General features: G+C 38.4%; 1 protein-coding gene across 1 annotated transcript in view; it reads right to left on the bottom strand.

Moving 5' to 3' along the window:
- Window positions 1–5,552: 5,552 nt before the first annotated feature.
- Window positions 5,553–24,098, bottom strand: part of daam1a (dishevelled associated activator of morphogenesis 1a) — a 142,258-nt gene continuing 123,712 nt past the window's right edge. The window contains exons 25-26 of the mRNA XM_063049683.1: window positions 22,225–22,395; window positions 5,553–8,372 (exon numbers count right to left, since the gene is read on the bottom strand). Coding sequence (XP_062905753.1) covers window positions 8,166–8,372; window positions 22,225–22,395 — 378 coding nt within the window. The 3' untranslated portion in view covers window positions 5,553–8,165. The remainder of the gene's footprint in view (window positions 8,373–22,224; window positions 22,396–24,098) is intronic.

The raw sequence follows: 24,098 nt of genomic DNA, 5'->3' as shown, positions 1-24,098 counted from the left end.
ATCACTTTATCTTTGCTTGAAAGAATGAGTGAAAGCACTCATCCCATCGAGATAAAAGATTGCCCGAAACATGTGTTCGACTGCCAACAATCCCAGAAGACATATTGAGAGCAGCTGCATGGGCTGGTTTGTAACTGAAAGAAAAAAACAGAAATTGTTTCCTGCAGATGAGGATATACAACAGAGGTGGGGGAGGAGACTACAAGGAGAGATGGCCTGTATTGGGGAAAGAAAGCACTTGTCATTGCTGAAATGATGTGACAAAAGGCACGTCACCAATTATTTGGAGCCCCAGACTAACACGTACAAATGTAACTTCTTAAAGGATCTTCTCTAATAAACTCATGCAAAATCAAAATTATACAGAATAAAGGAACCAATTCAGCCATCATTCCTGTACGTATGTTTAAAAGTTGTCCAATTAATCCCATTCTCTCATTCTTTCCTCATAGCTCAGTACATTAGGAATTTACATATTTTGCAATTCCCTCATACAAGTTGTTGCTGAATACACTCTCATGCAGTGCAGTCTAGATTATGACAGGTAGTGTACCACAAATTCTCACGTTCTCACTGGTTCTTTTGACCATTAGTCACTGATTCACTCGAGTGGAAAGCATTCTTTATTTGCTTTATCAATTTTGAAACTCTCAAAATGTTGCACCTTCATCTTCTTAGTACTAAGCAGGACTATCTTTCCTTCATTAATGGAAGCCATTCTTTCTGGTATCATTATGGCAAGTTGACTCTGCATCCTTTTCAAGGTCTTAACATCCTTCCTGAAGTGTTGTGTTCAACATTTTAACCAATGATGTTCAGTATAATGTTCTTGCTTTTAAACCATATGTCTCTATTTATAAAGCACTAGTCTCGACATCTGCATCGACTTGTCCTGTCACTTCCAAAACTGTGTACACGAATCACAACCTTCTTGAAATGGAGGGGTCCTTGAAACAGTGTGCAGAGAGTACAACTAGAAAAAATACTAAAGCTAGTTAGAGCCAAGCCAGGTGACTGATCTAATAGTGGCTGAACATTTTAGAAATAGTGACCACAGCTCATTATGTTTTAAGATAGCTATAAGTATGGATAAAATTAGATCTTTGGGAAGGTACTAAATTGGGGAAGGATAAATTACAATAGGATAAAATAGGAACCAAGGGGTTTTGATTGGGAGCAACTGCTGTCGGAGAAGTCCATGTCAAACATGTGGGAGTTGTTTAAAAAACAGCTGATCAGAGTTAGGGGTTGGATTGTTCCAGTAGGGGGCGAGAATGAGGATAGTAAGAGAAGGGAACCTGAGAGGTCCAGAATTTAGTCAGGTAAAATAAAGAAACATACATAAGCTAAAATCGTATTGGGCTCCTTGAGGGATGTAAAGATTGCAGGGAAGTGCTCAAGCAGGTGATTAGGAAGGCCTAAAGGTACCACAAGATATTAAAGATTATCCCAAGGTATTTTATACTTATATTAAGAAAAGTAGGGTATCTAAGGAGAGGGTAGATCTCTCAAGAAGGGTGGGAAGGACTGGTGCTTGGAGTATGAGCAAGTGATCAAAGTATTAAATAAATACTGTACTTTGTGTCAGTATTTACCGAGGAGAAGGAATTGGAGGGTATTGAAAACAGAGTGGGGCATGCTACTGTGCTGGGATATTTTGAGATTAGGTGAAGGTAGTGCTGGGACTCCGGAGAAGCATTAGGGTGTACAAGTCCCCAGGTCTGATTACATATATCCCAGAATATTGGAAGAAGCACGTGACATTGCTGGGGGCTGTGGATGGTGCAAGGGACTAACAAATAATATAGTGGGGTATAGTTCATTTACAGATATGGACACAGAGTTGTCAGAGGTTAATTCAGGGAAGTGTGATGTATTGCACTGTGAGGTCAAATGAAAGGAGAAAGTATACTGTTAAAGGTAGATTTCTTAATAGCATTGAGGTACAAATGAATCTTGGGTTCTAAGTCCATGGTTCCTGAAAGCGGCTATGTAGATAGATAAAGTGGTTTAAAAAAAAGGCATATGGCATGCTTGCCTTCATTAGTAATGGTACTGAGTATAAGAGTAGGGAACCATTGTTGTGGCTACATAAAACTTCACTCAGCCCACACATTGGAAGCATGTGGGGACTGCGCAAGGGCTGCAGAAGAGATTTATCCGAATGCTGCCTGGATTAGAGAGTATGATCTAAAGGAAAAATTGGACAAACTTGGTTGTTCTTCCTAGAGCATCAGCAGCTGAGGAGGGATAATGATGGAAGCATTTAAAATTATGAGAGGCTGAGATAGGGTAGACAGTCAGAATCATTTCCTCCAAGGTAGAAATGCCAAACACCAGTAGGCATGCTTTTAAGGTTGGGGGTGGGGGGAGGGGGAGTTTTTTTTGTGTAGAGAGTGGTAGGTACCTGAAATAGGTTACAGGCAGTTTGGAGAAGTTTAGGTTTTTTTTTATCTACATAGGAATATGCAGGGAATGTAGGGGTACAGATAATACACAGGAGCATGTTTAATACAAATTGGCATCAAGATCATCATTGGCCAAAGAGCCTGTCCAGTGGTGTATTGTCCTGAACTTCTTTGACATTGAACCATTTCAGTTTATATTGCCTCTCCTCCTTCTTGTCCCAAATCTTTACAACTTAACAGTTCTCTGCATCAAATTTCATCTGGGTACGTCTTTAGATAAATCACAAAGCAATAGTGGTTACTTTCATCCATTTCTTGGATAAACCACTTTTCCCATTCATAATTTCTCTCTACTTTCTGTCCTTCCTGTTCTCTACTACCATCCATGTACCTTTCATCTTTAACCCCTGACCTCTGGTTGTAGTCTCACCCAACCTCAGTGGACGAAGCTTGCTTGCATTTACCTTTGAGAAGGAAAAATAAACCTCCAGACAACTTTATAGTATTCTACACCCCCTGTTACAAATTTAAATTTTGCTGAACTCTTGCTAAACATTTTGTTCTTGCTCTTCAATTCGTTTCATTTTCAAATGTAAATCAAGTAAAAAAAATAAAAGATACATGGTTAAAGCAAAGTAATAATTTTAAAAATGAATGGCTAATCCAATCAGATGGACTACAAAATTCAAAGTTACCCAGTATAAGTAAAAAAGATTATTATCAAATTACAGACTGGCACATTAATTGAAGTTTAGGTTTTGGCAGAATTGGCAAACTCAGATTTTCCAGCATTTCTTTTGATTCTGAAGATGCCACCAAATGTTGGGCTCAAATAGTACTTTAAGAAAGTTTTGCCTTTTGAATCGTGTAATGTAGCAGTGGGAATATCAATTATCACTTCAGGATTAAAAGTAGAAGATCAATTTGTGTGCAAACTGACTAAAAACTACCAGCAGTTGTGCCCTGCAGTTCAACAGTAGCTTCTTTAATCCAATGAGCACAATGAGTGCACACATAACTCTGTTACTTGTAGTTATTTGTATTTTCTTGTGTATTAGTGCAAGAGATCATGCTGACTTCAATGATTAAGTCAATTCTGTCACAAAATCAAAATTAACAATCAGCTCAAACACTGCTAGGTAAAACCATCAGAAGTTCATGTACAATAATTCTCTTACTTAAACTAGGTTAATTCATTCCATTTGTTTCAAGAAGACTTAAAGATGCCTTTAGTCTGTTAAAAAAAAGATCAGAGGAGGAGGTAAACTGCTTGTTTATATAGCCACTGTCATCTGAATCCAACATTTAAGGCAGGAGATTATTGCATTCACAAATGAAACACAAAGATCACAAAAGCAAATTCCTGACTGTTGCCTAACTAGAAATACCAATTTATAGCCCTGTTAACGTACAAAGATGCACTCTTAAATTGAACCGAAAGGTAAAGGGATCAAGAGACAGATTGATTCTAGAATTGTAAATAAAATGAAAACAACTTAGGAAAGGCACAAATAGAAGAAAATTCACATTGGAATAAAATCCTCAGTTGTTATACAAATTGCGCACAAAAATGCATTAGAAAAACAAAATTGACTTTTTTCTCTTCTTGTCACATCCTGAGAACCATACAGAAGGCAGGAACAGAACATAGAACTTAAACCAGTGCAACACAGGAACAGGCTCTTCTCTACAGTGTTGTGCTGAACCAATTCAATTAGTAATCAAATGGCCAACTAAACTAATTTATTCTGCATACACAGTGTCCATATGCTTCCATTTTCCTGAAATTCATGTGACTATTTAAAGGTCTCTTAAAAGTCTCTAATCTATCTGCCTTTATCACCACCCGAAGCAGCGCATTCCAGGTAACCACCACTCTGTAAGGAACAACTGCTTCTCACACCTCCTTTGAAATTACTCTCTCCAACATTCAATGCATGTCTTCTAGTTTCAGACATTTCAACCCAAATAGACACAACCTGAATTAAGTTCATTGTCAAAATAATAAATGATTAATGAATGTTTTACCTCACTTATGTTTGTATACCAGCTTTTGTTTTGTTTTGAAGACCTAGGAGCAAAATGCAATATCAATGTTGAAAACAGCCAAACTCTGTTTAAATAAGTTCCTAAAACCACCATAAATTGAAACCGTATTTAGATTTCCTTTATACATTTTCAAAGGAATAAACAATTGATAGTTTATTCACAAATTACATTTATTAGACTGATTCTAACCAGAACTGAAATTTTCAGACATACATACACAAATGTTCTCAAGTTCCCAGTAGAAAGTTATCATTTGAGCTCACAAACCTTTAGGACTGATGCTGAAGAATGTGTGTGCTGATTGGTAGTACAATCACTTCATCTCAACAATCTCAATGCCTTCTTTCTGCAGAAAGACTGGTCTCAGTAAGACCCTAGTTGATGTAAGATGTACATAAAATTAATTTAATTAAATGAGTGATTTTACAAGTTGAGCCTTGCAGTTGATAACTGTTCAATTTATTTAGTACTAGAATAACATCTGTAAAATAAAATAAAAAACTGTACATCTAGATTTAGCTACAACTAGCTGGGATGACATTTTCCAAGCTCATTTCATATTGGATCTTGAAAATGAAAGAGCTTTATTCCACTAATTTGCATAGAACTAAAAGCTAACATTTCAGAAGTGATTAGATATTGATACACATCTCAAAATTAAGTAAATACTTGTTTCCAATACTATTTTAATAGCTACACAGTTCTTACTGAAATACCAGCCAATGCTTTATTTTAAGCTGCAATGCCATAGCAGAAAACCATTTACCATGTGGTCTCACAGCAAGCAAAGTCAATTCAAGGGATGTTGTAATATGCTTCAGAAATCAAAAACCAGAATCAGGTTTAATATCACAGGCAAGTGCAGTGAAATATGAATTGCGGCAGCAGTACAATACATAAAAAAAAAATTACAATAAGAAATGTATGCTGTATGTATGTGTCTGTATGTGTGTGTGTGTGTGTGTATATATATATACACACACACACAAACACATACATACACAAATAAATAGTACAAAAAGAGAACAAAAAAGTGGGTAATGTAAATGAGTTAATTGTTTTTTAAAACTCATATATTCATTACTTTATAAATAATATAATTTGTGCCCCCATCAAGAACTGGTTTAGCTCGCTTTTGAAGGCAGACAGGAAGACAGCTCCAATTACACCAGGGAACACACATTCCAAGGACTCACTGGTCCATTAGACAAACTGCGTGACTTAGATGGAGACACACGAGAATACACACATTGGAGTCTGGAACTATAAACAATCTGCTGGAGGAACTCAGCAGGTTGAGCAGAGATGCTGTGTGACCGGCTCAGTTCTTCCAGCAGATTGTTAGGTTTCCTATATAACTGAATTTAATGTAGTTAAAGTTTGTCTCTCTTTTATGTAACATGAACTTATCTACAGAACACGGACAGAACATTGTTTAGAATTGTAGTCAAGATTTACTTTTATCACACTTCACATTCCATTAATCAAAATTAATTACTAAAACTTACTCCAAATTTTATGTAAAAGTCTTCAATATATGAAAATATGCAAGTAGGATTTTAATACGTTTCCAAATAATTCTAAAACAACTCATGATTCAATTAACGATCAGGGCTGCCCAACAACATTAAACTACCAGTGTGGCATGACAAGTTCCTGATTCAACCTAATAAAGAATGCTTTCAAATAAAACAAAGCTCTTATTTGTACTGAAAATTCTAGTCTCCATTTAAGAAAAGTATTAAAAATGCTCAGTTTCTTATTAATCCACAACCACAATAATGAATACAGACAGACTATAATCACACATAAAACCATTCCTGGGAATATTAATAATCAGGGTCATAACACATCAGCACTGAAGATTTGTGAGATGTAGTGGTAGCTACAGTTTAACAAATTAGCATTTTTGACACAGTGGAGAAAACAATGGTTCAACTACTTTATTGCATTTTACCATTATGGATTTCACAAGTCATAAAGGTACATGGCATTTGTGACTGCTCACACTTGTATTAAATGACATCCCACTAAATTACCAAACAAATGAGATCCTTAGTGTACATTCTTGTTTACAAATATTATAACCATTTTTGGCATTGTTGAAAATATTTGTTAAATAAACCCAAGAAACAAACAAGCTTCTACCTGAACCAGCACCAATCTAAAACATTCTTATAACAGTGGCACAATGGAACTGCTTTCACACTTCCATTCCGGAAAGGAAAGCAAAGTGATGTATCGAAGTCTGACAGGAAGGACACAGGGACATACGTGCACATGCACGCGCACGCACACACACACACGCGTATACACACACACATACGCACACAAAGAGTCAGATCTATGCCTTTATTGTGTTCTCACTCTTTACAGGACCAATCAGAACACTTACTTCCCCAAGCCAATAGTTTAAACTGTACAGTGTCCAAACAATTTTAAAACAAAACATCAGAGCCAGAATAAGAAAAGTAAGAGTGAGCCCTATTCATAAACACAAACCTGTTTGCAGGCACTTTGGTTACGGAGAAAGGCTCGTTGGTTGTTACCAAATGAATGCTTTACGATTTGGCTAGAAAATTTGATGTATTTGCTACAGTATTTGAATATATATTATGTTTGAAACCACTTTCCACTTTCCAAATACGCCCAAATACAAATAGGCTGTAGATTTCGATTGTCCTTTATTATTCACACAGCCTATTTATAATAACCTTTTTCAGACGGTAATTGCCAGTTAATTAGACATTGAATGTCATTTGTTATTCAAGTTTCAAGTACACACAGTTTATTTCTTCTTTTAGTCAAAATTCACCACTCTACATGACCCTGCCCTCCCCACCCCCCACCCTTCCCTAACCTCCTCCACCAATATAACTGAATAGAAACACTTCAACTATATTTTGTGTCTGGTTATGGTCCTGCTGTAGAGCTGCCAGCAGCAAGAATAAAGGTTCAATTTGTCATTGCCCTTTAGAGAACCCTTTCATCCACATTAATTATGGAATGTTTTATATAAAAACAGAAACGATCTGGATATCACCAAGATAACATCTATATTTGCATTTCCACGATCATACTTATTTTCAGTCATGAAAATAGTTTGAGAAAATGATGTTTAAAATAAAGTATTTTCAAAATAAGAATCATTTTTAAAAATGATCAAGGGAAATCACTCAATTCCTTGGAAACAGGTCAAAAGCCACAGATGTTCAAGGGTCTTCAGAAAAACATACTTAAACTGTTCCTTCTAAACTTCACTTATTTAAGTCAACACTGTCTTTCCAGCATGCTTTATTCATGTCAGATTCACATCAAAATAATCACCAGTTCCACACATCTCCTTATTGTGTCAGCACCATCTTTCATCCATTTGGGACAAGTTGCGATGCAATGCTTACGTAGTGAGGCATTGTGGAAGGATATATTTTTATTACAAAAATCATGGACATCTAGTTGTATTCATCTGATGTGCAAATCCTTGGAATGCTCCAATGTTTCCTGTGCTTCAGCACCACATAAAATAAAGTTCTTATTAATAGTGGTGCATGCAAAACCCAGCTACAAAGTGGAAAAGGAGCCTGCTGTGAAGAGCAGCAGCCACTAATAGGGCCAGTAGGCAGGATAATTGGTGAACAGGATCACAACAGGATAGTAACACATAAGTTAGCTGACGCACAGCCATAATTCTGTACTACAGATGATGGCTTAGTAGTTGAGCTTCATGGCTGGTCGTTCTCGACTCCCATCTGTCACTTGGCTGCTGACACGTTTCCGGTTGCGCTTGAGCTTAAAATCTTTATCGAAAACTTCTCCTGAACGTAGAGCCGAAACCAGGTCATCAAATTCTCCTCCTTCCTCACTGCCTTCTTTTGCTTTCTTTGCTTTTCGCTCTCTTTCTCTTTGTTCTTTAAGCTAGGATTTAAAAAAAAGAGAACTTCTTGTGAAAACTGCCAACTGATTCAATCCGAGAAATCAGATTATCCTCCATGCATTGCATAGATTGCAGAATTCACAGCTGAGTGAATTTAATTACACAAAAATACTACTGGAAGCATCACTTTGCCTCGACGATCACCAAAGGGAGAAGCAGAGGGACAGAAGAATGTCATGCCTTAATTAATTTGCCCTGGAAGATGTAGAACAAAACAAGCTTCTTTTGGAACTAAATTCTAATCATCAATATCCAAATTGCGCAATTTATCCATTATAAATGCCATTGTAAAACAAATGGAACCAACATACTGCTTTATAAATGTGTCTGGTGGTGGAAAACTAGCAAACGGCATACAAGGTAAAACTCGGGGAAATACAAGAATATTATGAATGTTTGACAGGAAAGTTGATAAATAACTCCAATAACTAATATACTTTGATGATACACCCAATTACTTTTTCATGTTCCTAGTGTTCCTCTCACAATAAACCCATGTTTATAGCTATCAAAACTTATTCCAATTTGAAAACAGTAAATTTATAAACATTAACATGTGCAAACTAACAAAATAAAAATTAAGCAACAACACAGCATAAATGCAGGAACTCCTGTAGATGCTGCAAACCCAGAGCAACACACACAAAATGCTGGAGGAATTTAGCAGGTCAGTTTGGCAAAAGAATAAATCAAGGAAGGTAGTGCACCCGTGGCTGACAAGAGAAATTAGGAATAGTATCAATTCCAAAGAAGCAGCATACAAATTAGCCAGAAAAAGTGGCTCACCTGAGGACTGGGAGAAATTCAGAGTTCAGCAGAGGAGGACAAAGGGCTTAATTAGGAAGGGGAAAAAAGATTATGAGAGAAAACTGGCAGGGAACATAAAAACTGACTGTAAAAGCTTTTATAGATATGTAAAAAGGAAAAGACTGGTAAAGACAAATGTAGGTCCCCTACAGACAGAAACAGGTGAATTGATTATGGGGAGCAAGGACATGGCAGACCAATTGAATAATTACTTTGGTTCTGTCTTCACTAAGGAGGACATAAATAATCTTCCAGAAATAGTAGGGGGCAGAGGGTCCAGTGAGATGGAGGAACTGAGTGAAATACATGTTAGTAGGGAAGTGGTGTTAGGTAAATTGAAGGGATTAAAGGCAGATAAATCCCCAGGGCCAGATGGTCTGCATCCCAGAGTGCTTAAGGAAGTAGCCCAAGAAATAGTGGATGCATTAGTGATAATTTTTCAAAACTCGTTAGATTCTGGACTAGTTCCTGAGGATTGGAGGGTGGCTAATATAACCCCACTTTTTAAAAAAGGAGGGAGAGAGAAACCGGGAAATTATAGACCAGTTAGCCTAACGTCGGTGGTGGGGAAACTGCTGGAGTCAGTTATCAAAGATGTGATAACAGCACATTTGGAAAGCAGTGAAATCATCGGACAAAGTCAGCATGGATTTGTGAAAGGAAAATCATGTCTGACGAATCTCATTGAATTTTTTGAGGATGTAACTAGTAGAGTGGATAGGGGAGAACCAGTGAATGTGGTATATTTGGATTTTCAAAAGGCTTTTGACAAGGTCCCACACAGGAGATTAGTGTGCAAACTTAAAGAACACGGTATTGGGGGTAAGGTATTGATGTGGATAGAGAATTGGTTAGCAGACAGGAAGCAAAGAGTGGGAATAAATGGGACCTTTTCAGAATGGCAGGCAGTGACTAGTGGGGTACTGCAAGGCTCAGTGCTGGGACCCCAGTTGTTTACAATATATATTAATGACTTGGATGAGAGAATTAAATGAAGCATCTCCAAGTTTGCGGATGACACGAAGCTGGGCGGCAGTGTTAGCTGTGAGGAGGATGCTAAGAGGATGCAGGGTGACTTGGATAGGTTGGGTGAGTGGGCAAATTCATGGCAGATTCAATTTAATGTGGATAAATGTGAAGTTATCCACTTTGGTGGCAAAAATAGGAAAACGGATTATTATCTGAATGGTAGCCGATTAGGAAAAGGGGAGGTGCAACGAGACCTGGGTGTCATTATACACCAGTCATTGAAAGTGGGCATGCAGGTACAGCAGGCGGTGAAAAAGGCGAATGGTATGCTGGCATTTATAGCGAGAGGATTCGAGTACAGGAGCAGGGAGGTACTACTGCAGTTGTACAAGGCCTTGGTGAGACCACACCTGGAGTATTGTGTGCAGTTTTGGTCCCCTAATCTGAGGAAAGACATCCTTGCCATAGAGGGAGTATAAAGTAGGTTCACCAGATTGATTCCTGGGATGGCAGGACTTTCATATGAAGAAAGACTGGATGAACTAGGCTTGTACTCGTTGGAATTTAGAAGATTGAGGGGGGATCAGATTGAAACGTATAAAATCCTAAAGGGATTGGACAGGCTAGATGCAGTAAGATTGTTCCCGATGTTGGGGAAGTCCAGAACGAGGGGTCACAGTTTGAGGATAAAGGGGAAGCCTTTTAGGACCGAGATTAGGAAAAACTTCTTCACACAGAGAGTGGTGAATCTGTGGAATTCTCTGCCACAGGAAACAGTTGAGGCCAGTTCATTGGCTATATTTAAGAGGGAGTTAGATATGGCCGTTGTGGCTACGGGGATCAAGGGGTATGGAGAGAAGGCAGGTACAGGGTTCTGAGTTGAATGATCAGCCATGATCATAATAAATGGTGCAGGCTCGAAGGGCCGAATGGCCTACTCCTGCACCTATTTTCTATGTTTCTATGTCAGGCGGCAGTCGACGTTTTGGGCCGTGATCCTTCTTCAGGACTGGAAAGGAAATGGGATGATGCAGGATAAGAAGGTGGGAGAAGGGAAAAAAGAACAAGCTGGAAGGTGATGGGTGAAACCAGGTGGGTGGTGCAGAGGTGATAAGTGGAAAAGGTAAAGGGGTAGAAAAGAAGGAATCTAAAGGAGAGGAAAGCGGATCATGGGAGAAAAGGAAGGAGATGGGGCAGCAGGAGGAAGTGATCGGTAGGTGTGAAGAGGTAAGAGGCTAGAGTAGGGAAATGAAGGAGAGAGAAGGGGGAGGGGAAAAGTTATTGGAAGTTGGAGAAATCAATGTTCAAGCCATCAGGTTGGAGGCTACCTAGACACAATATGAAGTGTTGCTTCTCCACCCTAAAAGTGGCCTCATTGTGGCAGAAGAGGTGGCCTTGGAACAACATGCCAGAACTGGAATGGGGGATAGGAACTGAAATAGTTGGCATTGGGAAACTCGGCTTTTTGCAGATGGAGCTGAGGTGCCCAGCACAACATGTCAAAATATGAATAGATGTGAAGAATACAAATGAATTAATTATTTACTATTTGTAAATGATCCTCAAACTATAAACTCACATATTGCAATAGTTTGAATAATGTTTAATTTTAAGACAACAGTTTGTTAAAAACAGGGGCCCCCAACCTTTTTTGCACCGCGGACCGGTTTAATGTTGACAATATTCTTGCGGACCGGCCGACTGGGTGTGGGGGGTGGGGGTGGGGAGTAGTGTTCAACTAGAGTTAAACTCACCTCAACGTGTCTTTTACAGTTAGGGTTGCCAACTTTCTCACTCCCAAATAAGGGGCAAAAGTAGCAGTCAAATACGGCACAGTATTTACCCTGAGAAAGACTACCATGACCATGAAGCCTTGCGCAGGCACCTGTGTGTGCATGCGCGTACGTACTGATTTTTTATCGCCAAAAATCGGTTTTGCCTTAATCTTCCCGACTACACTGTACATACATTATTTCTATTTTATATAGGCTGTGTATTTATCATATCATTCCTGCTTTTACGATATGTTACTGTTATTTTAGGTTTTATGTGTTATTTGGTATGATTTGGTAGATTATTTTTTGGGTCTGGGAACGCTCAAAAATTTTTCCCATATAAATTAATGGTAATTGCTTCTTCGCTTTATGCCATTTTGGCGTGAAAAGTTTCATAGGAACGCTCTACCTTAGTGGAGGAAATACAGGACAAGGGAGGTCCTGTATGGGACAAACCAATTTAGCTCAATATACGGGATGTCCCGGCAAATACAGGACAGTTGGCAACCTTATGTTCAAGTTCAACAGTGCGTGACAGGGAATGAGGAAAGGTGCAGCTGACTCATATCGTTTCCTCACGGCCCGATGGTTGGGGACCATTGGTTAAAAACATAGCAAATGTGATATGATTTTGAAGATTGAACTCTCCAAAGCTATCACTCACTATTTATAAGTTTCAGGTAGTAGCAGCAAGTGGAAAGGGTAACATTCCTTGAAGAGCTTTTATCCAAGTTGTAAATGCCCATATTACTATGATAATCAATCATTTCTGGTTTGCTAGTATCCCAACATTACACTGCTACTAAGAATCTTTTATTGTAAGTATTACTTATGCATTTTTTAATGCATGACCTGGGCAGTCATAAAGCTTGGAAATAGGCCCTTCTACCTAAACTGACCACAACAATGACATTATCAATCTAAGATGATCCCATGAATTATGATATTACTCTATTAAATTACTAATGAGTATTTTACAAATGGAAGAAATAAGTAAATCGGTGAGCACACATTTGCTGTCATGGCACTAAATGCATTGTGCCGCTCTCCCAGAGCGCTGTTGTGAAAGGGACCAAGAATAAACATGTAGAGAGAAGCTATGCATTAAAAATTCTGCAGGAGCTGGAAATCCAGAGCAATAGAGGACCGCCCCTGTCTGCCAATGGAGTAGCAGTATTTTTCTGCTGCTCTTAGTTTTCTTTCTTTCCCCCTAGTTTAAGCTTTAAATTTAGAATTTTTACTTGTTGATTCTTGAGGGTGATCAATATGTCTATGTCTACAAGAAGTGGAAAGAATTTACCTGAATCTAGTGATAAAGGTAACGGGAAAGGAAAGGTGCAAAAGGAAAGATCTGATGAAATGCCATCGTGGGCTGAAGATATCGTTCGGATACTGAATTCAATTAAGGATCAGAATGGATCAATTAAAGACCAAGTGGAAAAGAATAGTAATGAAATGAAGTCATTTCTGGGAAAACTCAAAGACCTGGAAACTCAGGTTATTTCACACAAAGAGGAATTGAAGATAACTAAGTAAAAGCTGTCTGAAGCTACAACTTGTTTGGAAAGGTATCAAAATAAGATTATAGACCTGGAAACTAGGTCTTGACGAAGGAATATAAGAATTGTTGGGCTGCAGGAAGGAGCTGAAGATGGAGATCTAACAGCTTACTTTTCTTGAACTCCAGGCCGGGTCTTTATGTGCTGCTATTGTGACTCCCGTCTCCCCTTCCCCCACCACCACTCGGCAGCCCCGTCTTCCTCAGATCCCACCGTCAACTCCTGGGCCCTCAGAGGCTCCATCATCCTCTCACCCCAACCCTCCCCTCTGCACTGACACCCCCAGCCTCCCCCCTCCCGCCCCTGATCCCAGCTCTCAAGATTCCAGCCTTGAACTCCAGGCCGAGTCTTTATGTGCTGCTGTTGTGACTCCCGTCTCCCCTTCCCCCACCACCACTCCGCATCCCCGTCTTCCTCAGATCCTACCGTCAACTCCTGGGCCCTCAGAGGCTCCATCTTCCTCTCACCCCAACCCTCCCCTCCCCACTTACACCACCAGCCTCCCCGCTTCCCCCCTCTGATTCCAGCTCTCATCCGTGCCGGGTCTTTACCATCCCCTCCGACCTTCAACTGTCAGAGGCAGAACGCTCTGTTCTCAGTAAGGGCCTCACCTTTGTCCCCCTTCGCCCACACCTCAGCGAGTTCCGTGTTCGCCATGAAGCGGAACTTTTCTTCCACCGTCTCCGTCTCCGAGCCTACTTCTTCGGCAAGGACTCTTCCACCCCCACCGATGACCCCTTCTCCCGTCTTCAACCCTCCTCTTCTTCATGGACACACCGCTCTGGTCTTCTGCCTGCTCTGGATCTCTTTATTGCTAACTGCCGACGGGACATCAACTGTCTCGACTTCACCGCACCTTGTCCCCATTCCAACCTCACTCCTTCAGAACACTCTGCTCTCCACTCCCTCCGCACTAATCCTAACCTTAATATTAAACCCGCTGATAAGGGGGGTGCTGTTGTAGTCTGGCATACTGACCTCTACCTTGCCGAGGCGCAGCGACAACTCGTGGATACCTCCTATTTACCCCTCGATCGTGACCCCACTAAGGAGCACCAGGCCATTGTCTCCCACACCATCACCGACTTTATCCGCTCAGGGGATCTCCCATCCACTGCTACCAACCTTATAGTTCCCACACCCCGCACTTCCCGTTTCTACCTCCTACCCAAGATCCACAAACCTGCCAGTCCTGGCCGACCTGTTGTCTCAGCTTGCTCCTGCCCCACCGAACTCATTTCTGCATACCTCGACACTGTTTTATCACCCTTTGTTCAATCCCTTCCGACCTATGTTCGTGACACTTCTCACGCTCTTAAACTTTTCGATGATTTTAAGTTCCCTGGCCCCCACCGCTTTATTTTCACCATGGATGTCCAGTCCTTATATACTTCCATCCCCCATCAGGAAGGTCTCAAAGCTCTACGCTTCTTTTTGGATTCCAGACCTAATCAGTTCCCCTCTACCACCACTCTGCTCCGTCTAGCGGAATTAGTCCTTACTCTTAATAATTTCTCCTTTGGCTCCTCCCATTTCCTCCAAACTAAAGGTGTAGCTATGGGCACCCGTATGGGTCCTAGCTATGCCTGCCTCTTTGTTGGGTTTGTGGAACAATCTATGTTCCGTGCCTATTCTGGTATCTGTCCCCCACTTTTCCTTCGCTACATCGACGACTGCATTGGCGCTGCTTCCTGCACGCATGCAGAACTCGTTGACTTTATTAACTTTGCCTCCAACTTTCACCCTGCCCTCAAGTTTACCTGGTCCATTTCCGACACCTCCCTCCCCTTTCTAGATCTTTCTAGAGACAGCTTATCCACTGATGTCTACTATAAGCCTACTGACTCTCACAGCTATCTGGACTATTCCTCTTCTCACCCTGTCTCTTGCAAAAACGCCATCCCCTTCTCGCAATTCCTCCGTCTCCGCCGCATCTGTTCTCAGGATGAGGCTTTTCATTCTAGGACGAGGAAGATGTCTTCCTTTTTTAAAGAAAGGGGCTTCCCTTCTTCCACTATCAACTCTGCTCTTAAACGCATCTCCCCCATTTCACGTACATCTGCTCTCACTCCATCCTCCCACCACCCCACTAGGAATAGGGTTCCCCTGGTCCTCACCTACCACCCCACCAGCCTCCGGGTCCAACATATTATTCTCCGTAACTTCCGCCACCTCCAACGGGATCCCACCACTAAGCACATCTTTCCCTCCCCCCACCTCTGCATTCCGCAGGGATCGCTCCCTACACAACTCCCTTGTCCATTCGTCCCCCCCATCTCTCCCCACTGATCTCCCTCCTGGCACTTATCCGTGTAAGCGGAACAAGTGCTACACATGCCCTTACACTTCCTCCCTTACCACCATTCAGGGCCCCAAACAGTCCTTCCAGGTGAGGCACACTTCACCTGTGAGTCGACTGGGGTGATATACTGCGTCCGGTGCTCCCGATGTGGCCTTTTATATATTGGTGAGACCCGACGCAGACTGGAAGACCGCTTTGCTGAACATCTACGCTCTGTCTGCCAGAGAAAGCAGGATCTCCCAGTGGCCACACATTTTAATTCCACATCCCATTCCCATTCTGACATGTCTATCCACGGCCTCCTCTACTGTAAAGATGAAGCCACACTCAGGTTGGAGGAACAACACCTTATATTCCGTCTGGGTAGCCTCCAACCTGATGGCATGAACATCGACTTCTCTAACTTCCGCTAAGGCCCCACCTCCCCCTCGTACCCCATCTGTTACTCATTTTTATGCACACATTCTTTCTCTCACTCTCCTTTTTCTCCCTCTGTCACTCTGAATATACCTCTTGCCCATCCTCTGGGTCACCCCCCCTCCTTGTCTTTCTTCCCGGACCTCCTGTCCCATGATCCTCTCGTATCCCCTTTTGCCTATCACCTGTCCAGCTCTCGGCTCTATCCCTCCCCCTCCTGTCTTCTCCTATCATTTTGCATCTCCCCCTCCCCCTCCAGCTTTCAAATCCCTTACTCACTCTTCCTTCAGTTAGTCCTGACGAAGGGTCTCGGCCTGAAACGTCGACTGCACCTCTTCCTATAGATGCTGCTTGGCCTGCTGCGTTCACCAGCAACTTTGATGTATGTAGCTTACTTTGGTAAGCTTTTCCACACTTTATTTCCTACCATTCTATCAAAGCCGCCTGCTATAGAAAGGGCACACAGGGCGTTTATCTAGAAATTGAAGGATTCTAGTAAACCAAGATCTGTTCTGGTTTGCTTTCATCGCTTTAAAATTAAAGATCAAATAATACGACAGGCAAGAAAACAGAGTGTTTTTAGATTTATGGAATCTGAGCTCCGCTTCTACGAAGATTATCCAAGAGAGATAATGGAACAAAGATCAAAATTTGCCCTGGTAATGAAACAAGCATATGATAAGAATTTTTTCCCGTCTTTGAGGTATCCGACAAGACTTAGAATTTTCCCTCCTAATTCTCCTCCTCGTACTTTTTTTGATCCAAAAGCTGCACTGGATTTTGTTCAGGCTTTGCCTACCGCTGTCACTGACACCGCTGTTGAATGATCCATCTGAAAGGCTGTTTGGCTATTTGTATATTATTCGTATTTTGGAAAGAAGATTTATGAAGGTCACTTGTATATTTAATCGAGAGACTAATTAAAGAACACGGGGAGTTGTGGAAAAATTTATGGTTTAAGTATCACTGCTCAAATGATCTCTGGACATTTTATGACTGAGGGAAGAAGATAAGGTGATTTGCTCCTTTAATTTAATACTTCATAGCTAATTGGTAGTTTTTCCTACTACTAGTGCTTTTCATATATTTTTCTGTTCTATTATAGCATTTTATAATTGAATTTAAAGCTTTTTTAGGGAATTAATATTAAACTTAAAAATGGCGCTGGTTTTTCTCTCTAAGAGATAACATTATTTTGTTTTTTTCTTGTTTATCAGTCGATGGAATGTAAATACCTTTTTCTCCTGAGACTTTATTGTTTTTTTCACAAGGTCACTCTACTTTTTTACGAACTGGGGGGAGGGTAGATCGCTTGCCTTTTTTGTGTTTCTGGGTGTGGGTGGGTGGGTTTAGAGTTAGTTTTTTCCCATTGGGTGGTTCTGGAGCATGCGTGTTTTTCATTTGGTTGTATTCTTCATCACCGCCATCTTTGATCATCCTGCATTGGTATGTGCTTTGTGCATGTATAAAGTAGAATGAAATTATAGTATGTTGTTCAAGAGGATTAATATAGTAAGTTGGAATGTACGTGGTTGGAATCATCCAATTAAACGAAAGAAGACTTTTAAAATTATTAACCGATTCCAACCTGATATAACTTTTGCTCAAGAGATACATATCAGGGCGGGAGATCAAAACAGCTTTTTTAGATGGTGGAATGGTTTGCAATTCCACTCTACTTCTCAGAGTAAAACAAAAGGCGTGTCTATTTTCATTAAACCTAATATATTTATTCAAGAGGATATTGAATCAGATTCTAATGGCAGATTTTTAATTGTTAAAGAAACAATCTGTAACAGAAAAGTTGCTTTGGTTAATTTGTATGGTCCTAACTTAGATGATCCTTTTTTTTTAAAAAGGTATTTGCTTTACTGCCTGACTTAAATGAATATATGCTCATAATGGATGGGGATTTTAATTGTTGTTTAAATCCTATGATTGATAAGAGCTCAACCAATCAGTGACTTCCAAATCGATCCACGTCATTTATTAATTCCTTTTTGATTGATTTTAGGTTGATTGATTTGTGGAGGTATTTTCATCCCGACAATAGAGAATATTCTTTCTTCTCACACGTTTATAAAAAATATTCAAGGATCGATTATATTATAATCCATCCCTGCTTCTTGCCTAGTGTTAAAACCTGCGACTATGACGCTATTGCTATATCTGATCGTGCGCCTCTGAGTTTGTCTTTTGAATTTGATGATGTCACTCTTGGCCGCCCACCTTGGCGAATGTCTCAGACATTATTGCAAAACTCTGACTTTATCACTTTCATTGAAACCCAGATAAAAGATTTTTTTCTTTTTAATGATATGGGGGGTATGTCTAAATTAGTTATATGGGATACATTTAAAGCATTTTTACGCGGTCAGATTATTTCTTATTCAGCTAAACTTAAAAAACAAACGAAAGCAGAATTAGATAGAATTTCAAAACAAATTAAAGATTTAGATAATATTTATGCAATTTCCCCCAATACTGATTTTTTTAAACAAAGGGTGGAACTTCAATCACAATCACAATATAACCTGTTATTAACTCATCCCATTGAAGGTTATTTGCTTAAGTTGAAGAGCCAATTTTATATGTCTGGAGATAAAAATAAACTGCTTGCATCTCAATTCAAAATGGCTGCAGCCAAAAGGCAAATCATGAAAATTCGTAGGAAAGATGGTATCTTAGCTCAGGAATATGAGGAAATTAATAGGATCTTTCAAGACTTTTATGCTGAGCTATATAAATCTCAATGTCCGTAAATTCCTCTAAAATGAATGCTTTTTTTTTTAACCAAAGATTGTTTTTCCTAAAATTTCGGCTGAGGATTAAAAGATTCTTGAGGCTCAAATTACTGAAGCCGAAATTCATAAAGCTATTTGTTCAATGCAATCTGGTAAGTCCCCAGAACTTGATGGCTATCCTGTAGAATTTTATTAAAAATTTGGAAAGTTGCTCTTTCCGTATATGTTGGATATGTTTAAGGATTCTTTTGTGAAAGGTGACTTACCCTCTACTTTTTATGAGGCATCTATTTCTTTAATTCTTAAAAAAGATAAAGATCCTACTGACTGTGCTTCATATAGACCTATTTCATTACTGAATGTTGACGCTAAGATTTTGTCAAAGATAATGGCCAATCAGTTGGAGAATATTTTGGGTAAAATTATTTGTAAAGATCAAACAGGCTTTATAAAGGGTCGCTATTCCTTTTCAAATGTTCGGAGACTACTTAACATTATATATTCATTCTCTTCTAAAATTCCACAATGTGTTGTAGCTTTGGATGCTGAAAACGCGTTCGACCGAGTCGAATGGAAATATTTATTCAATGTTTTAGAGAAATTTGGCTTTGGTGTTAATTTTAATAATTGGATTAAAATGATATATAAAGCCCCTATTGCTACTGTTGTTACTAACAATTGTAGGTCTCCTTTTTTTCAGCTTTCACAGGGGACAAGGCAAGGCTGTCCATTAAGTCCTTTGTTGTTTAATTTAATATTAGAACCCCTTGCTATTGCTCTTCATGAGGCTAAAAATATCCATGGGATCTTTGTGAATGAGACCATGCATAAGGTCTCTTTTTATGCTGATGATTTATTGGTTTATATATCTAACCCTGATGAATCCATTCCTGCCCTGCTAAAATTATTTAATAAATTCGGAGGTTTTTCAGGATATAAAATTAATTTTAGTAAAAGTGTATTGTTTCCTTTAAATGATTCTGTTTCTATATATGATAATACTCCTTTTAAAGTTTCAGACTCTTTTAGATATTTAGGTATTGTAATTACTAAAAAATATAAGGATCTTTATAAAGCTAATTTTGTTCCCTTAGTAGAGTCTATGAAGTATTTATTTAGTAGATGGAGTCCACTTACATTTTCACTTGTTGGTCGTATTCATATAGTTAAAATGATGATTCTACTGAAATTTTTATATTTATTTCAGTATATTCCTGTTTTTCTTGACTAGGAAGTTTTTTGATTGGATTGATTCTATTATTTTATCTTTTATTTGGAATAATAAAAGACCAAGAATTAGTAAATGTCATTTACAAAAATTGAAAAAGGATGGAGGTCTTGCTTTGCTTAATTTTAGAATGTATTATTGGGCTGTTAATCTGCGATATATGTCTTTTTGGTTATACTGGGTTGATAAGGGTGATCGGCCAATTTGGGTAGACCTGGAACTAAAAGTTGTAAAACAGTTTTAATTAACCTCGTTATTGGGGGCTCCTTTACCTATGCAATTAGGTAAGGTTGTTAATTTAAACCTATATCCTGTGATTAAGTATTCTTTACAAATTTGGCTCCAGTTCCGTAATTTTTTTAATCTTAAAAAATTTAAACTTTGTAGTTTAATTACCGAAATTACTTTTTTAAGCCTTCTTTGAGTGATCCAATTTTTCCACTTTGGAAAATTAAAGGTATTAATTCTTTTTTGGATTTATTTAAAGAAGATAGATTGATGTCCTTTGAACAATTAATTCATAAATATTCTCTTTCATACTCACACTTTCTGCAATACCTTTAAGTTAGATATTTTTTACAAAAATATTTAAGTAATTTCCCTTACATGTTGGAGGCTGACCTGTTAGATACTATTATGAGTATGAATCCTTTGATTAAGGGTTCTATTGGAAGAATTTATAATTTACTATTACAATGGGATAAGCGTCCTTTGTTGAAGATTAAACAGGACTGGGAAAAGGAACTTAATTTGACTTTTATGACGGAGGACTGGATGCAGATATTGAAGTTGGTTAACTCTTCTTCAATTTGTGCTAGCCATTCATTGATTCAATTTTAAATTGTACATCGTTATCATTTGACAAAGGAGAGACTTTCTAAAATCTTTCCTAATGTTGATAGTCATTGTGATAGATGTAAAACTGAGATAGCTACACTGACACATATGTTTTGGTCTTGTTCTATATTGGAACAGTTCTGGAAGTCGGTTTTCTCAACAATTTCTAAAGCACTTAAAATTAATTTACAACCTAATAAATTAACTGTGCTTTTTGGAATAGTTCCTCAAAATATTCATGGTATTTCTGTGTCTGACCAACATGTTATTACATTAGTTACATTGATAGCTAGAAGGGCCATTTTGTTGAAGTGGAAGGATACATCAGCTCCCACTTTGTCACAATGGTTCTCTCAAGTGATGCTATGTCTTAGTTTGGAGAAAATTAGAAGTCAAACCTTTGAACCTTTATTTGAGTTTGAGAAAAGATGGGGCTCATTTGCTCGTTATTATCATTTGTGTTATTGATATAATTGTTCCACGATCTAAATGTAAATTTTTTTAGTATATTTTCTTTTCTTGCTGGCGGTTTGATGTTTATTTTTAGAAGCTTTTTGTATGACGCATGACTCCGGGGTTGTACACCTAATGGGTTCTCTTTTTTTTCTCACTTTTCTGCTTAGTAGGTTTTTTTTGTTATCACAAAATTTTGTTTTCAATCTTTAAGATGATGGTTTTTTTTGAGGCATTGTAAGTGTTGTTACTTCGATGTACTCATGTTACTTTTCCTATATATACAATAAAAAGATTTGAAAAGAAATCCAGAACAATGAACACAAAATGCTGGAGGAACTCAGCAGGTCAGACAGCATCTATGGAAATGAATAAACAGTCTATGTTTCAGGTTGAGATCGTTCATCAGAGTAAATATCTACAAAGTCACATTCAGCTTTAAGTATCTATTACATCCAAACCTTACTGTTTCTGAATGCACTATTTTACAGAAGATTGATGTCTACTGTGTTAATGTCATTAATGCAATCCAAGGGCATAAAATGAATATAGGCTGGCCCTGAGAAAATATCCAGATCAATTCAGTTTCAAAAAGGTTTCTACATGGAACTTTACATAATCAACCATTCCTTCCACTACCTTTCAAATATTAATTTCCATGAAACCTGTTATCATTACATTATGTACGATAGCACGCACATTTGGGTTTTCTACATATTTTAAAAAATTCATGCTCTCTGACCTGTGCTTCCATTTTAGCTCTTCGTTCCTCCTCCTCCTTTTTCCTCCTCATGTTCTCATTTTCCTGTTTGGCCTCTGCAAAAGCTTGGAGGAATTGATCAAAAATGCCAAAGAATTCATCAGGCTGCATTTTGCCAATTTCTTCTCCAAAATACTTTACAGCTTTCTTAAACTGGTTTGTGGAAAAAGAGACGGATAATTTGGTTTACAGGTAAATACACAAATAACAAAAGCATTTATACAAAAAACATATCCCAGCAGATAAAAATGTTCAAAATGGACTGTTAACTTTGATTTCTAATCATACATATGGGAAAATTATGACAAAACTATAATTATTTATTTCTCACAGTGTTCAGTTTCAGATATATAAGCTGCAATCTGAAACACCCATGCAAGTACAGAATGCCAAGCTAGAATGTACTTTTGGAATTGGAATATTATTGTCATGTGTATGAGATACAGTGAAAAGCTTATATTGCACATTGTTCATATAGATCAAATTATTGCACAGTGTGTTGCACAGCAAAGTAAAAACAGTTAACAGAATGCAGAACAAAGTGTAACAGTACAGAAAAAGTCCCAGTGCAGGTAAGCAGCAAGGGCTAAATTGTGAGATCAAGAGTACATCTTGTACTAGGGAACTGTTCAATAGTCTTATAAGAGCAGGGTAGAAACTGTCCTTGAGGTTTTCAATTCTAAAGGTATCTACAGTAAGTAACCTCTTTTGCACAAAATTTTGCAAGACACTAAATGTAAGATTTTTGCAATAGCATGCATTTTCCTTTCTCACATAATTTGGTAACTTTTGCTGGGATTTCATCATTCCTGTCAATGTTATGTTTCTCCAATCCTACTCTGATGCCAGGTTCCATTATCCAAGGTTTCACTGACCCCTATACTTTCAAGGAAGTACCTCATCGTAACCCATCATCTAAGTTATGATACAACAGCATCATCTGAGAGTAGCTGGGACTGCACTTACTCTGATTCCTAATCCAATAAAAATAACTCACACATATATGATTTCTAGTTGTGATATTCAGCAAATATACAGCAATAAACACAAATGCTAACAAAGGACTTGGATATTAATTAAAGTATAATCTAAGTGGAGTGAGTTATTTTCTGTTTTGAATTTCAGTGTCACTCACTGGTCCTAGTACTCTTCCGTCATTCAACTTAGTGAGAATCCAATAAAACATTGTACAAAGAATAGTCTGCAGTGCCCAACAATTTATTTTAGATCATAAAACTGTTGTAAATATTTTATTGGTTAAGAATTTCATTTGCTAAGTTCCTTTCATGTAGCTCTTTACTTGTTATCATAGTGTTTCACTATTAGTTCCATCTGTAAGTTATTTTTATGGGTTGAAGTAAACATATTCATTTTATTAACCATTGGAACCAGGCAAGTAGTTAATCATTTTAATAATGTATGTATGACCACAGAAATTCCAAAAACACTAGGTAGTCAAAAATATTCATTACTGAGCTAATTTTTCTTTGGTTGGTGCTGGACATATTACATAAAAGTCTGTTAAATTCAACCAAATTTCTAACAAAATATAATTTAACAATAAAGACAAAGGAGGCAAAATTCAAATGATAAAGGGTAACTTTTAAGCATTACTATTCTTTTTACATTGAACAGTTCTTTTACTGAATTGCCATAGATTTTTGACATGAAACATTATTCATTTTTTCCTATGTAGACCATCTAGGAAAAGCAGTTTTAGTTACCTTAGTACAGAAGCAGGAAATGGAAAATTATTTTATTGGTACTGACTATGCTACCAAATCGCTGACTCTAAAATCTGACAACAAAAATGGCAGTGTAGTGTAATCCATGCTGGAACTTAACATGGCACTGTA

This window comes from Mobula hypostoma, chromosome 1, assembly GCF_963921235.1.
Source record: "Mobula hypostoma chromosome 1, sMobHyp1.1, whole genome shotgun sequence".
NCBI classification, from domain to species: Eukaryota; Metazoa; Chordata; class Chondrichthyes; order Myliobatiformes; family Myliobatidae; genus Mobula; species Mobula hypostoma.
This window is presented reverse-complemented; position numbering and strand designations above follow the sequence as displayed.